This window comes from Quercus lobata, chromosome 6 (assembly GCF_001633185.2).
Source record: "Quercus lobata isolate SW786 chromosome 6, ValleyOak3.0 Primary Assembly, whole genome shotgun sequence".
Classification (NCBI taxonomy): domain Eukaryota; kingdom Viridiplantae; phylum Streptophyta; class Magnoliopsida; order Fagales; family Fagaceae; genus Quercus; species Quercus lobata.
Window position 1 is genome coordinate 14,215,020 of NC_044909.1, and position 15,581 is coordinate 14,230,600.

A 15,581-nucleotide genomic window follows, 5' to 3' on the forward strand; every position below is an offset into this window, starting at 1 on the left:
AATATGTAAACTCTACCAATTTACTTGTAATTCTGTTGGAGTTTTTTTTTTTTTTTTTTTTAAATGCTACTCACAATTTTAAGTCCCAACTATATTGCTTGATTGTAGAGGGAACTTTTTAGTCAGTTTTGCATAAAAGCAATGGATAGATCAGAAAATATGTTTGCTTTCTACAGCAAACATCACAAGTCAATACAGTTTTGCAGAGAAAATATACCATTACTCATTACAATGCTCATCAATCAAAAGTATTTCTAAACTTTCAGTCCATGCCCATGGTTCAGGCTTCCTAACCTTCCAACTACACTATTTTTATGTGTAGTGTCTAAGAAAAATTTATGCAACCATTTGGAGATATCAATGTGAGAGAATTGAATACATCATCTTGGACTAAAATCTATGAGTGATGCTAATTCTTTGAGAGGCCAAAATTCCAAGTTTACCACTATTATTTAAAAAACAAAGCTCCAACACGAGCATGGTCAGAGACTATCAAATTCAGAGATTGAATGAACTCAATAATAAAATTACATGCCTTGCTGCTGAAGTGTCCTCTGATCTACCAAACAAAACCTCAAAATCAAATTCATTTAATGGTTCTCTTAGAACACAAACCCACCGTATCACCAAAAAATGAGCGCAAGGGAATAGATCATTCAAACAGGCAACCAGTTCCTGCTTTAGATTAATCCGCCACCATGAATGGATCTATTTCTCCAAGATCAGCAACTATTGGTTCCAACTCTGTGGTGTCCTCGTCTTCTGTGGCAAAGTAAGTAGGGAATGGAAGCATTGAAACATCAGGTTTCTTGTACACAGCGTCTTTTATAAACACAAAGTTCCCTTCAGCACCTGGAACCTGAAAAGAATATAAAAATTTTCAATGTCTGATTAAGAAACATGAATCAACATTTACAAGATAACCTAAGACTCCAGAACAGGGTTAATCCCCATGCATAATCACACGGCATGACTCTCGAATAACAGGGCTGCAAACGAGTGACAAATTCAGAAATCAAATCTTAAGCATCCATCAAAGACAATATTGTATACAGTTAATATTTTTACAGCTCAGAACTTTTCTGATAATAATCAAGCTCGCATCAACATAATCTTGAACTAGTATCCTAAAGTACCAGTTAGGTGCTGCAGTATGTTTAGAGCAATTGCATGCAAGCTTTTGCTTTTTTCCTAATTTTTTCTTCATTTTTTATTGACGAGTTACATAGACACCAAATGGGTCTTAAAACCCACAAGCACATCATTGACCAGTTGACCCTGTTCTCATATGGGGAGAAGGCGCCATTTGAGCTAAGCTCATCGGCACATCTGCGTGCAAGCATTTCACATGGACAGGTCAAGCCTCCTCCATATCAATTTAGATTTGAAGCACTAAAAGCTGAAGAATAAATTTTGCAAGAGGAACATACTTGGCCTCTCACCCACATCAGATTCCTGGCTGGGTCAATTTTATAGACCCATACATTTTTAACTGTTCTCTGCTTTGCGCCCATGCGCCCAGGCATCTTTCTGCCTTTAAATACCTGTTCAGGAAACATGCCATTTTGACAATTAGAATCCAAGGGGAGTCAGAATGATGCAAAATATATTCGCTACTACATTGAATTAAACAAATTCACATGATCACTAATTATTTATGCAATGACTTATCAATTGACACATATATGATAAAATAGGATAATCCATGTCATTTGCCTCTACTTCTCACTCTCTTAAGGAAAATTGGAAAAAACAAACAAATAGCTAAACTGTAATGTCGGAAGCAAAACATTATTGTGACTTGTGAAGAACCACACAGTAGTGATCACACAAAATAGGTTCCAGGCCATATACCCAGATCACGGCTAGCTGTAGTCCCCGCAAATGTTGTCCAGGACCCAAGTTCCACAGCATAATGGGAACAATCCACCTTGCCATGGGAAGTTTTTAACAGATTTAGAATGGCTATAGAATATGTTCTTAAGAATGAGAACTAACCTTCAAGATATAACTAAAATTGACAGTGTTTATCCCATCCAGTGTCCATTAGCTCAGTCACAGAACTACCTTGAACACTCTATAAGTGATCCCAACATTTACAAAAGTGGTGACAAAAAGGGAATATGAAAACTGAAACAAAGATGCAGAGCTAATTTTTAGAGGAGCAACCAAGCAATAAAATTTAAATTGGTGATGTGGACGATAAAATAATTTAGATCTTTCTTCACAATTTTATTTTTCTTGTTAGCCAAAATAATCTTGTTTACCCCAATCTCAAGTCCATGCAAAAGCTACAAGCCATGGCTATCAAATAATAATACTTTATATCAACAAACAGAGAGAGAGAATTAACATTATAAGACAATAAAGCCAAGTCAACTAACCAAAATTATATCATACAGTGAGAAAATGGCATCATACTACTATTTTGTCTTACTTCTATAGCATCCAGATCAGCATTTTAATTGATTTTCTTTCTTTCTTTTTTTGGATAATTCAATAGTTAGGGGTGGGGGCATTTGAACCCTAGACATCTTAGTTGGAAACATCAGGAGGTGCCAACCAGTTGAGTTACAAGACTCTTGGTCAGCATATTAATTGTTTATAATTATTAAAATTTACTAAATTACTTGTTCTATAAAAATCCAACAAAATTAAGTCCTTTGCTGAAAAAATAAGCAGACATTTACTTAATGACACTTAGAGACCAAATACTAGACAATTCCAATATCATAATGTATTGCAGAAAAACTAGAAGATTCTTAAAATTTGACGAAGGCAAACATACCTTTCCAGGAGCATCCCTCTGACCTGTAGAACCAATACTTCGATGTGACAGTGACGCACCATGAGATGCCGGCCCTCCTTTAAAATTATGCCTTTTCATCACACCCTAGAGGCATAATACATATGATTAGTGAAATTACAAATGTTACTTAGTCGTTTCTCAGTGGATCAAAAAGCATTATGAAAATATCTCTCGTCTTCAGCTCATTTTTATGAACTAAAGAAACAACACATATAATTGGTGATGTCACAGAGAAAGTCTTTTCTCACTATAAATGTAGCTTTTGCACCTGTACAGGATCGAAGCTATGACCTCACCCTCCAACCCCTTATTTAAAGGGGAAGGAGGAGCCCTTTTTTCTTATTTATTAATAAAGCAAATAGACAAGAACTGTTCTTGGTTTTGCACAAAGTTCTAAAGATAACAACGCACCCACACTACCACCATAAAGGCATTTTGATTTAAGGCAAAAGCAGTAAGCAACGCTCAGAAATGAGACGGAAGTGATGGGAGCTGAAGACCAAATCAAATCACCTGAAAACCTTTCCCTCTCGTTATTCCTGTGACATCAACGTATTGGCCAGGAACAAAATGTCGAACACCAATTTCTGTACCAACAGGAAGTAGTGCATCTTCGGTCACAGGAAACTCCCTCAATTTCCTCTTCAGTGGAACACCTTGAGCTCTAAAATGACCCACTTCGGATTTGTACAAATGTTTCTCCTTCTTCTGGCCGCAACCAATCTAACTAGCACAAGCAAACAAACACCCAATACATAATAATTATACACATACACAAGAAATCATCCAACGGAATAAGCTTCACAACTCTTCGTTTTGTTGACAAAATTAATTTTACAATCTATGTTATTTGTCTTAAAAAATGAAAAATAAAGCATTTTTAAGTTTCCTATCCTTAAACAAAAAGAAACACATGGGTTTCTTGGAGCGGATATTAAAATGCCCAAGAACAACAACAATAACCAAGCCTTAGTCTCAAAATTTTGAGATTTGCTATGGATCCTCAACAGAGTAAATAGGGTCAGTCACATGTATTTCTTTTCCGCCATTCTCTCTTATCCGAAATCATAATTGACAGAAAATTAAGCACCAGAAAGTTCATATCTTTCAATTTTCAAAATAAAAGTCAGCTAAAAAACGAAACATGGAACGAAATGAATGAGATAAAAAAAAAAAAAAAAGCACAATGGTTGATAGTACCTGTAGAGCAGAGATACCTTCCTTGTCAAAGGTCTTGACCTGAGAGACAATATTATCGTCGACCCAGAGGACAGTGATGGGAACCCTAGCACCCCATTTGTCCCAAAGAGCACTCATCCCACACTTCAGCGCAATAACCCCAGTTCGCTTCGAATTCGGGGTCATCACACCGGGCTTCGCTTCGATGATCTTGGGTTGGTGCTGGTCTTGGTTGAACTCGGTCCCATCAACTAAGGCCTCGGAGCTGAATCTTCTCAAGAAGAAGAAATGGAAGGGAAATACAGATGGGTTTGTTGTTGTGGTTGTAGTGCTAGTACTAGTGGCAGTAGCTGTTGTTAGTCTGAGACGAGAAATGAGACCTCTCGATAATGCGGACATGACGGAAGAGAGAGCTGAGTGAAGAAGTGAAGAAGAGGATCGGTGAAGGTTTTGTTCTGAAGAGACACATACCAAAGGGTTTAAGCCTTTAAGGCCTATGCTCAATTTATTTACCGAACTGACATTTTCTATGTGGATTGTGGGTGGGTTATGGGTTAAGATTTTTGGGCTTGGTTGTTTCTGGGCCTTGGGCTGGGATGAGAAAGAGTTGAGAATTTTTTTTTTTAATTTAAAAAAAAAAATAGAAATTTTACTCATAAACTTAAAAAAATTATAAATTATATTAAAGTGAAAATTTCAATTAAATACTAATTATTTGATTTTTTTATTTGATATACATTTTTATGTAATAAAAATACTGTTCTTATTTTTTGAGAAGTATAATTTCTAATTAAATTTTTGCATTTTGGTTTCATTTATATTTCTTTCATAAGTTGGTAGGAAAGTTTTGTCAAAGATTATTCGGTACACTCATGATTTTTTTTTTTTGGGTGAAATAATTTATATTTTATAGTTTTATAGTTTTAATTGAGTTGGATTTCTATTAGCTCAATATTTTGGGAGTCTTGTTAGAGGTAAAGCTTAAGAGGCCTCACAATTTTCCACATCAATATTATTTTTTATTAATTTGAAACTTTTAAACCCGCTAATTACTTTTCATCTCTATCAGTTTATCAAATCCTTCTGCTCTCTTTACGCGTTCCCTTCACCATGAATTAGAGTCACAAATTAATTAAGAGACATTTGGTGTAATGGTCACTCTATAAGTATAAGTACTTATAGGGTAGGAGGAGGAAAGGAATGAAGTTCAAGTTTTCAGGAGTGAGTTTCACACATATATATATACTTAAATTAAGCTATGATAAAATTTCTATTTTATAAAAAAAAGGGAAAAAAAATGACCTCGAGTCTCTAAGAATAAAGGCAGTTGCTTTTGTCATATAAATAGAGACATGCGTGTAATTAGGGGGAGAGAGTGCCGCTGGAATAAGGGAAAAGAAAAGAAAGAAACGCAGTGAGAAGGAAAAATATCTTTGTGTGAGAGCAAAGATCTGTTATACATGTTGATGGAAAGTAATATGGCTTTAGGTGTGAGAGCAAAGATCTGTTATACATGTTGATGGTTAATAAATAAATAAATAAATATACATATATATATATATATATATATATAGTATGTGATTTTATTGGCTTTAGGATTTTTAGCACACCACATACGCATGCATGGTAGGTACTCCACAATTTTTATTTTTATTTTATGTAAGGTACTCCACAAATTCATCCTTTGTTTACTGGAGAAAAAAAAAAAAAAAAATTAGAGGATGTTTAACAAAATTTATGCTTTGGCTACTTCCTGCCTGAGCTTTTTGGCTGTTACCTTGATGATGGAGAATGTTTGACAATTTTCCCAGAACAAAATTCATTGATGGTTGTCAAGAGGGAAATTGATGCCTCTATCTAAGATGTTGGGAAGTCAAGTCGAAACTCGACTATGGACTCTTGAGATGGTACCCAAAGGCTTTCAATGTGATAAAAAAGTCTATCCAAGCAAGAAGCTAAGGCTGCACTTGACAAAACAGCAACAAAAAGCCCAATGAAACATATGTTACAATATTTAATTAGTACATTAGTGGTCTTGATCTGATAGTTCGAGTGAAATAAAATCTCTAGCGGTAAGGATAAAATTACACTTAGTCCAGAAAAAACAAATTTAAACAGTTCAATGGTCAATGATTAAATAAATTTAGGAATGTATTAACTCCTGGGGGTCCTTGCATGTCTTGGTCAGGAGAGTTAATTGTACTTTCAACCATCATTATGTCAGTGTGAGGGAAAAGTTCAATTGTTACATATACATTATATCATTCAACCGTAAAATAAAAAGTAAAAATTAAAAGTTCCATGGGAAGAGGGAAATGATTAATTGACATGGTGTGAAGGGAGAGAGGGATCCCAACTCAATGTAGCAAGTATTAAACTAAGATTTTGATGGGTGTGTGTTCATAAGACATGAATGAGACAATATGGGCTGTTTTAGTGAGTGAGATGAGAATAACTCTGAAATTAAAGCTTTTTGTGAGTAATGGGAGGCATTTATGAGCTGTGTTTGTGTAAAAGAGAGGAAAGAATGTCTGAGGTTAGATGAACGTGGGCTGAAGGGAATGAGTAGTGAGCTTAAAGAGAGCTAAACTGTAACACTCCAACCTAATTGCCTAATTAATTTATGGGTTTATATGCATGTCATTATCTTAATTACTTTTAAGTGCATGAAACTTTGATTTTGTGATATTATTCTTTTATTATTAACATATTCATAATCATGATCATTATAATTTAAACTCAACATGTATGTGCGGTAAATTAGGCATGCAATTATACAAACATAGAGCACAAAAGAATTCACAAAACAAAATTCAAATGTCTCCGAAGAGATATGCATTTACTAATCTACCCAAGCTACCCTTTCTGACTTCTAACAACACTTACATCTATCTAAAAGTCTATAAAATCATAACCTATGCTTTGATACCATAACTATCACGACCCAAACCTATATTTCAGAGTTTAGAGCATGACCGACATGTTAATATCAAGTTTACCTCAATATTAACACGAACCAACCTAAACTGAAGGTACATATCAAGAATTGTTTTTTGAATTCCTGCTTATTTTCTTGCATAAAAGCCAATATATACAAAAATGATGGCAACCCTGAAATTTCATTTCCTTCGAACTTGGAAAAATACCACCAAGCTGAAACACTCTATTCATTAAATCCATAAAAGCAGCTGGTGCATTTGTCAATCCAAAAGGCATCACAAGAAATTCATAATGACCATATCGGGTTTGAAAGGCAGTTTTCAATATATCATCCTTCTTCACCTTCAATTGATGATAGCCAGAACGCAAATCAATTTTTGAGAAAACTAATGCTCCTTGTAATTGATCGAATAAATCATCTATTCGGGGAGGGGAATAATTATTCTTCACTGTTACCTTATTCAATTCTTGATAATCAATACAAAGTCTCAAACTCCCATCCTTCTTTTTAACAAACAGAACTGGTGCACCCCATGGCGAAACACTTGGCCTAATAAAACCCTTATCCAACAGATCTTGTAGTTGCAATTTTAACTCTCTAAGTTCAGCTGGGGCCATTCTATAAGGAGCCTTAGATATAGGACCAGTACCAGGCAAAAGTTCAATAGAGAATTCAACCTCTGTATCTGGAGGTAGGCCAGGTAACTCTTCTGGAAAAACATCAGGAAATTCCTTTACAATAGGAATATCTTCTAACTTCTCAATTGTAGCTTCAGAGTTAATCATATATGCCAAAAAGCCACTACACCCCTTTTTAAGCGTATTACTAGCTTGAAAAGCAGAAATTATACTCAATGGTTTAACCTTTCTATCTCCCTCAAAATAAAATTCAAATTGGCCAGGTATATGAAAAATTACACGTTTCTCAAAACATTCTACAACTGCATGGTGAGTCGACAACCAATCCATACCCAAAATGGCATCAAAGTCATGCATATCTAACAATATTAAATCTACAACTAACTCCCTACCAGCAATATTTATAACACAACTTCAATATACCCATTGAGCACACAAAATTACACCCTAAGGAGTAGACACCCATAGTTCACAATCCAACAACTCAGGACTCATGTGTAACATATTAGCAGAAACAGGGGATTCAAAAGAGTGTGAAGAGCGAGAATCAAATAAAACATGAGCAACTTTAGAGCAAACATTGAGAGTACCTAATACCACATCCGGTGCTGCTTGCGCATCTTGTTCAGTGAGGGCAAAAACTCTTCCCTGGACCATAGGCCTCTTTTATCCACTTCCAGCTTTGTGATATATAGTGATGCTTCTAAGAAAGGTTTGGGATGTGTTCTCATGCAACAAGAGAAGGTCATAGCTTATGCCTCTAGACAACTAAAGTCATAAGAACAGAATTATCCTACTCATGACTTGGAATTAGCAGTAGTGGTCTTTGCTCTTAAAATTTGGAGACACCATTTGTATGGTGAACCTTGTATGATATACACAGATCACAAGAGTCTCAAATATTTGTTTACACAAAAAGAGTTGAATCTTAGGCAAAGAAGATGGTTGGAGTTGATAAATGACTATGATTGCTCCATTGAATATCATCCTAGCAAAGCAAATGTGGTGGCAGATGCTTTGAGTAGAAAGTCTTCGGGACAATTTGCTTGCTTGTTAACTACTCAAAAAGAAATTTTGGCAGATTTACAACGGATAGGGATTGAGTTTATGATCAGAGGCTCAAGTACATGTTTTTCCACTCTGGTTGTGAAGCCTACCCTATTGGATAAAATTAAGGCCTTTCAATTTAATGATCCAGAATTAGCTAAGATTCGTGATAGAGCTGCTAATGGCAATATTCCTGGTTTTCTCATTAGTAAGGATGGTGTTTGAATGCATGGTTCCAGATTGTGTGTTCCAACAGATAATGAGTTGAAAAGACAGATTATGGAAGAAGCTCATTGTACTCCCTATACTGTACATCCAGGTAGTACCAAAATGTATCGGGACTTGAAAGGAAATTTCTGATGGAGTGGTATGAAGAAAGATATTGCTGAATTTGTAAGTCGTTGCTTGAATTGTCAACAAATAAAAGCTTAACATCAACGACCTGGAGGACTATTACAGCCTCTCCCTATTCCTGAGTGGAAGTGGGAGCGTATTTCTATGGATTTTGTTGTGGGACTCCCAAAATCACTTCAAGGTTATGATTTGGTTTGGGTGATTGTAGATCGTGTAACCAAGTCAGCTCATTTTCTTCGTGTGAAGGTTAACTATCCTTTAAATAAGCTTGCTGAGTTGTATATACAAGAAATTGTGAGATTACATGAGGTTCCTTCATCTATTGTGTCTGATAGAGATCCTAAGTTTACTTCACATTTTTGGGAGAGCTTACAGACAGCTTTGGGTACTAAACTGACATTCAGCACAGCTTACCATCCTCAGACAAATGGACAATCTGAACGTACTATTTAGAGCTTTGAAGACATGTTGCGGGCTTGTGTTTTGGATTTAGGAGGTAGATGGGATAGTCATTTACCATTAATTGAGTTTGCCTACAACAATAGCTATCATTCTAGCATTGGGATGACTCCTTTTAAGTCTTTATTTGGACGACGATGTCGGTCACCGATCTGTTGGGATGAAGTTGGAGAAAGGAAGTTGATAGGACCTGAGATTGTGCAGATTATAGTTGATAAAATCCGCTTGATTCGAGAACGACTAAAGGCTACTCAGAGTAGGCAGAAAAGCCATGCTGATAAGAAACGATGAGACATTGAATTCGATGTGGGAGATCATGTATTTATCAAAGTTTCACCATTGAAGGGAGCAATGAGATTTGGGAAGACAAATAAGCTAAGTCCTAGATTTGTTGGACCATTTGAGATACTTGACAAGATTGGATCAGCTGCATATTGAATTGCTCTACCTCCTGCATTATTCAACATACACAATGTATTTCATATCTCTAATCTCAGAAAATATATTCCTGATTCAAAGCATGAGATAGAGTATGAACCACTTCAAATCCAAAAGAACTTGTCATATGAAGAGATCCCAATTAAAATTTTAGATCGTAAGGAGCAAGTTCTTTGCACCAAGACAATTCCTACAGTCAAGGTGTTATGGAGAAATCACTCTACAGAAGAGGCAACCTGGGAGGTAGAGGAGGAAATGAGGCAAAAGTATCCGTATCTCTTTGTTGATGGTATGTGTACAATTTTCGAGGACGAAATTTTTTTTAAGGAGGGAAGGATGTAACACCCCAACCTAATTGCCTAATTAATTTATGGGTTTATATGCATATCATTATCTTAATTACTTTTAAGTGCAAGAAACTTTGATTTTGTGATATTATTCTTTGTAGATAAGTATGAATGCAAAGAAAAGAAAAATAAGTGTGAATGCAAAGAATATATATATATATATATATATATGTGTGTGTGTGTGTGTGTGTGTGTGTGTGTGTGTGTGTGTGTGTGTGCACAAAAAAAAAAAAAGTTGAAAAGGGGTGGGATATTTTCTCCCCTAGCATCCCACGTATCCCATCCTAATTTGTCCACATTTCTTGTCTTCTTTTGTGCCCCAAAAGTCTCCTTCTTATCCTATTTTGCTGGCTGCCTCAGACTAGAAAGTCCAGCAGCTCATTTTCCCCTTTCTTTGTTCTTCTTTCTTCTTCCTTCCTTACACAGCAACATCTCTCCCTTCCTTTCTCACCAAAAATTCTAGTTTCTTTAAAGAAGAAATTAAACAATTAACCCTAAGGTTTCATCTTCAAAGTGTGTGGGTAAGTAAGTTAAACCTCATTTGATTTTGTGTATTTGGATAGTATAATTGTTTGCTTATTTTCCCTCTTTGTTCTCAACTCTGTTTTTGGAAGTTGAATTGGTGATTCTGTTTTAGTTACTTGAAATATTGATGATATTGTGGTCTATTGAATGCTTATTAGGGTATTTTAATATGTATACTATAGGTATAAAAATACCCAAATGAAATTAAGGCCTATTGCTATTTGTTGATGATTTTGTAAGAATATGTACTGAATCTATCTCTGTGACAGATTTGATGTTTACAACAAGAAAAATATGCATTAAATCATATTCTGTGAATTAGGATAGGAGTAGTTTTTATGAATTCTAAGACACATATGGTTGTTATAGAAGTGGTCTCACAGCATTTGGATGAACATAAAAATAGTGGTTTAATTTGTAAGTTGCAAGAAATTCTGTCAGGACAGATTTGAGTATACTGTCTTGTGTGATTTTTAGTAAATCATGGGTTAATGCTTTGACTCCGAAATTTTTATGGTTTATACTAGACATACAAGGGAGTAGTTTTGTAAAATTTCATGACAATTGGAGGTGTGTGGATAGCCCGTTTGTATTTTACAAATGGAGCATACATGGCTGTAATGAGCAGTGAACAATATATGCTACACCTAACTTTGTGGATTTAATTCTCAAGTTAGGGTGTATGTTTTGAGTTGTAATTTAATATACTCATCTTTTGGTATGTTTGAAGCATATATAAATTTTATGGATTGGTTTCTCTATGGTTTGGCTGCAAAATGTGTTTGATGATTGTATCATATGTTTTGGGGAACTTTATTTGATGAGAATTAAGATTTTCTTGAGTTTGAGAGTTAGGTAGTGATTGAGGTATAAATTTATATATTAGGAAGAGTTTGTCCGTAATAAGTTTTGTTTTTTTCGTTTAGGTGACGAGGACGAGAACACGGACACTTGAGCTCCTTGTGTACAATCTCTCGCGCCTTTTGTTTTCAGGAAAGGGACTTGTGACGTGTGCTTTTAATAAGTATAAAGTTTATTTCGAAAACTATTATGCATTAAAATTTTTTTATTAGAGATAGTACATATAAGCATAATTTAAGTAAAGTATATATTCGTGAGTTGTTCAATCTTATGTATATGATAATTTTAGCATATTAATGCTAGTACCTATGTCACGAACATAATATTTTAGAATGAAGTGGATATACTACTATTATGAAATAATTATGTAAAAGTATAGTTATCAGAAAAATATAGTGTTGGGTTATTCCATTGTTATGTTCTGAACTCAGCCAGTGGGGGTTGATTATTGGCTTTTCATGAAAAATGCTATATGTTTGGCCATTTAAAGTAGAAGAAATAGGGTTGCCCGTAACTCTAGGCCATTTAAAGTAGAGGAAATGGGGTTGCCCGTAACTCTAATCTGAATAAGGCCTTCTCCCCAATGTGTACGGACGGTGGGAAGGAATAAAACCTTGAGGAGATGTGTCATCAGGCCTCTCAAAGAGGATAATATCATGCATACGAGGTCACCCAAATGTGATGAGGCTTTCTCTGTACAGACTTATCAAATGTGGACTAACCAATATGTTATGTATAGTTATATTATGTTATTGAGTATGAGAGAATGATTTTGTTTAAATGCATTATAAAAATTAAAAGCTCTCATGAAAAGAAGTTTATGATGAAGCATTTTATAGTCTTTTTTTTTTTAAGATAAGGTTATGAAATTATATGTATATTCCTTATTATGTCTTTTTATTTTTATATGAAAGGAAAATGAAATATTTTTATTTGAAAAGTTCATAAGTTATTTAAGAGCAATATGAATAGTATGAAGACTATTTGATCAAAGCTGACATATCCATAAACTATTTGATTTACATGCATTCTTATTAAAGGCCCATGGAGTTTTAAAACCTTACTGGATTTCACAGCTCACCCTATTATATTTCAGTGCACAGGTTCTTCCTGGAAGCAGCGAGAGTATTAAAGGTGGCAAGGATTCTGTGTTTTCTCGTTTTGTTAGAATGTAGAGTTTTGTTGTATAGCAATTAGCTCTTTCGTTGTATAGAAGGAATCAAGATGTACTTGATCTTTTGAGCACAGATGTAATTCAGTACTGTAGTTTGTTTTGAACCCCAGTTGTATGTCTTTGGGGTTAGGTTTGTAATAAAAGTTTTGCTAAACGTTTAGCTATGTAATTTTTACTTGAATACCTTAAGTTTCCTAATTGCCTAATTAATTTATGGGTTTATATGCATGTCATTATCTTAATTACTTTTAAGTGCATGAAACTTTATGGGTTTATATATTCTTTGCATTCACACTTATTTTTCATTTCTTTGCATTCACACTTATCTACAAAGAATAATATCACAAAATCAAAGTTTCATGCACTTAAAAGTAATTAAGATAATGACATGCATATAAACCCATAAATTAATTAGGCAATTAGGTTGGGGTGTTATATAAACTACTAGCAAAATGGCAAATAGATCAGGGGTTTCAGAGGGAGTGATTGTCCCTGAGGGCTGAGATGCTTATCTTTTTATAATGGAACTTTAGGGAAGCATTAATTAACATCAGTCCAAAAAATGTAGGATTAATCAGAGGTGGAGAACCAGGGTTAATCTTTTTGGAATTTTTGGTTAGAAGTAGAAGGTTTGCTTTATGGGCTTTTTTGCTTCTTTGGGTAATGATGGGATTTTGCATTAAATGTTAGGATTTTTGGGGCTGAGCTTAATCAATGTGATTGGGGCGTGTATCAAGAGAAAATCCTAAAATTGCAACTGAGATTTAGACCCCCAAGAAGGAAGATGCAACACCCCAAGCCATGTGTCAAGTTCTAAACCTACTTTCGGGGGTTCTGCTGGACGTCCCTTTATGCCCTCCAAACAACATGTTCCCAATTTTTCCCCTTTAGGATTCAAGGGCTTGGCACATGAATCACGTCTTGAACGTTTTTAACATTTATAGCATCAATTTATTAGAGTTTAAATAATTTGGTTTCAGCTCCCCTTCTGCTGGAGGTGCAGTCTTGAAAAAGATGATGGAGTTCCATCACCCTTTAGACTTCAGCTAATGTTACAAGCCTTGGGTACTGTTCCCGTCAGGTAGAGAGTGACCAAAAGTCGATGGGACAACCTCTAGTTCATCTTTAAGGACTTGGTTCTCTTGTTGTACTTTGATCAGGGATGAACAAGGGCTGTTTTGCCTACTTTCAGTCCTGTGCTTCTTGTTTGGATCTCTTAAATTGGGCCCGTTCACCTAGGTTGGTTCCTTTGGGTCGGGTTGCGTGCATCCTACAAAATCAACAACACATGTTGCCATGGGCTTTCCTCCCTTATGGACTTTTATTAGTAAATATTCTTTGGGTTTTTTTATTTTTTTTTATTTTATATATATATATATATATATATATATATATAGATATAGATACTTGCAATGGGTCTTTTGGGCAATTAATTGTAATGTTTGAAACAATATGACAAGTTTTCAAAGTACCTTCGAAAATAACCTTTACTATGATGGATTCCATATCATAAATAACGTTCGTGGCTTCTAATAGTCGCATCATAATTTAAATGATAAGCTTGTGGGATCGAGCATTTTCCATGAGTGTTGGAGATATATATCATGGATGTTGTGATGCAAGCGATGACCATGTGTTTCATGGGTTATAATGCAAGAGCATATTCTTCAAGATAACTCTCTATGGGTGTTTATGAAACAATTGCCATGGTTTTTTGCCATAGTAATACTTAAGCAATAATTATGCCATGATACTTTTCTCTTTGCCAAACGTTAATAACCTCGGGTTTTTTGATAAAATAGTGCCAATGAAAATTGAGCTTCAAATATTGCTAGTGAGGATTGGGCTTTTGGATATTGCTAATGAAGATTGGACTTTTGATATTGCTAGCGGGAACTGGGCTTTTGATATTGCCAATGAAAATTGGGTTTTGATGTTGCCAATGAAAATTGGGTTTCAAATATTGCCAATGAGGATTGGGCTTTTTGACAAATAAATTACCATGGGTTTAAACCATGGGCTTTGATTATGGACTTGAATTCCATTGATAAAGTTGTTTTGCCATGGATTTGAATCGTGAGCTTTTCAAACCTTGCCAAGCATAAGTATTTTTGGTCTTTTAGAAAAGATTAGATTTTATCTCGCTTTACTAAATAATACAGGTTTTTTTATGAGAAAGTATTGGGTCCTATAGCGTAGCCCAATTTTGTGGTAGAAAGGAGAAAGGTTGTGGGTTAGCATAGTGATAGTTGGAAAAGATATTTAAGCATGTTCAATAATACATTTGAAAGGAAGATAAATGGGTGTAATTTAAATAACATTAGGTGTAAAGAAAAGTACCCCAACATTCAGCCCCTTGAGTCACGTGTGATCGGTTTCTTACTATATATATATATATATATTTTTTTTTTTTTTTTGAAAAGAAAAATATTTGGATTACATGTGCGAGTGCTTTTGTTGTTACTGTCATCATTGCTATCATACATATATATGTTTATTTATTTATATACGTAAATTTTGCGTGTACACACACACACACACACACATATATTTGTGTATGTATTTCAAAAAAAAAAAAACTGTCATTGCTACATTTCATATAAGAGTATAAATTGTTTGCTTAGTCATTTAGTTATTTGTCCTTATTGTTATTAACTCCCTTTATTATTATTATTATATATACACATATTTTTAAAAAATGGTGACCGTTTGGGGTGTTATGTGTGAAGCCTTGTAAAACCTCAATATCAAGGTGGTTACTGCTACCTTCAATAACTGTAGCCCCCTAGCATGTCTTTTCAAGGCTAGG

The 15,581-nt window shown here is 34.8% G+C and overlaps 1 protein-coding gene and 1 long non-coding RNA gene across 2 annotated transcripts; one reads left to right on the top strand and one right to left on the bottom strand.

Moving 5' to 3' along the window:
• Window positions 1-385: 385 nt before the first annotated feature.
• On the bottom strand, window positions 386-4,492 carry LOC115950594 (50S ribosomal protein L3-2, mitochondrial). The gene is made up of 5 exons (XM_031067798.1): window positions 4,010-4,492; window positions 3,323-3,532; window positions 2,789-2,893; window positions 1,431-1,544; window positions 386-859 (listed from the first exon to the last, which is right to left on the bottom strand). Exons 1-5 carry the CDS (start codon window positions 4,385-4,387, stop codon window positions 686-688), a joined length of 981 nt encoding a protein of 326 aa, XP_030923658.1. The 5' UTR covers window positions 4,388-4,492; the 3' UTR covers window positions 386-685.
• A 5,994-nt stretch (window positions 4,493-10,486) lies between these two features.
• Window positions 10,487-12,936, top strand: LOC115994187. Its single transcript, XR_004093145.1, has 3 exons — window positions 10,487-10,733; window positions 11,664-11,761; window positions 12,695-12,936. It is a non-coding gene; the product is annotated as an uncharacterized LOC115994187 (long non-coding RNA).
• The last annotated feature ends 2,645 nt before the right edge of the window (window positions 12,937-15,581 follow it).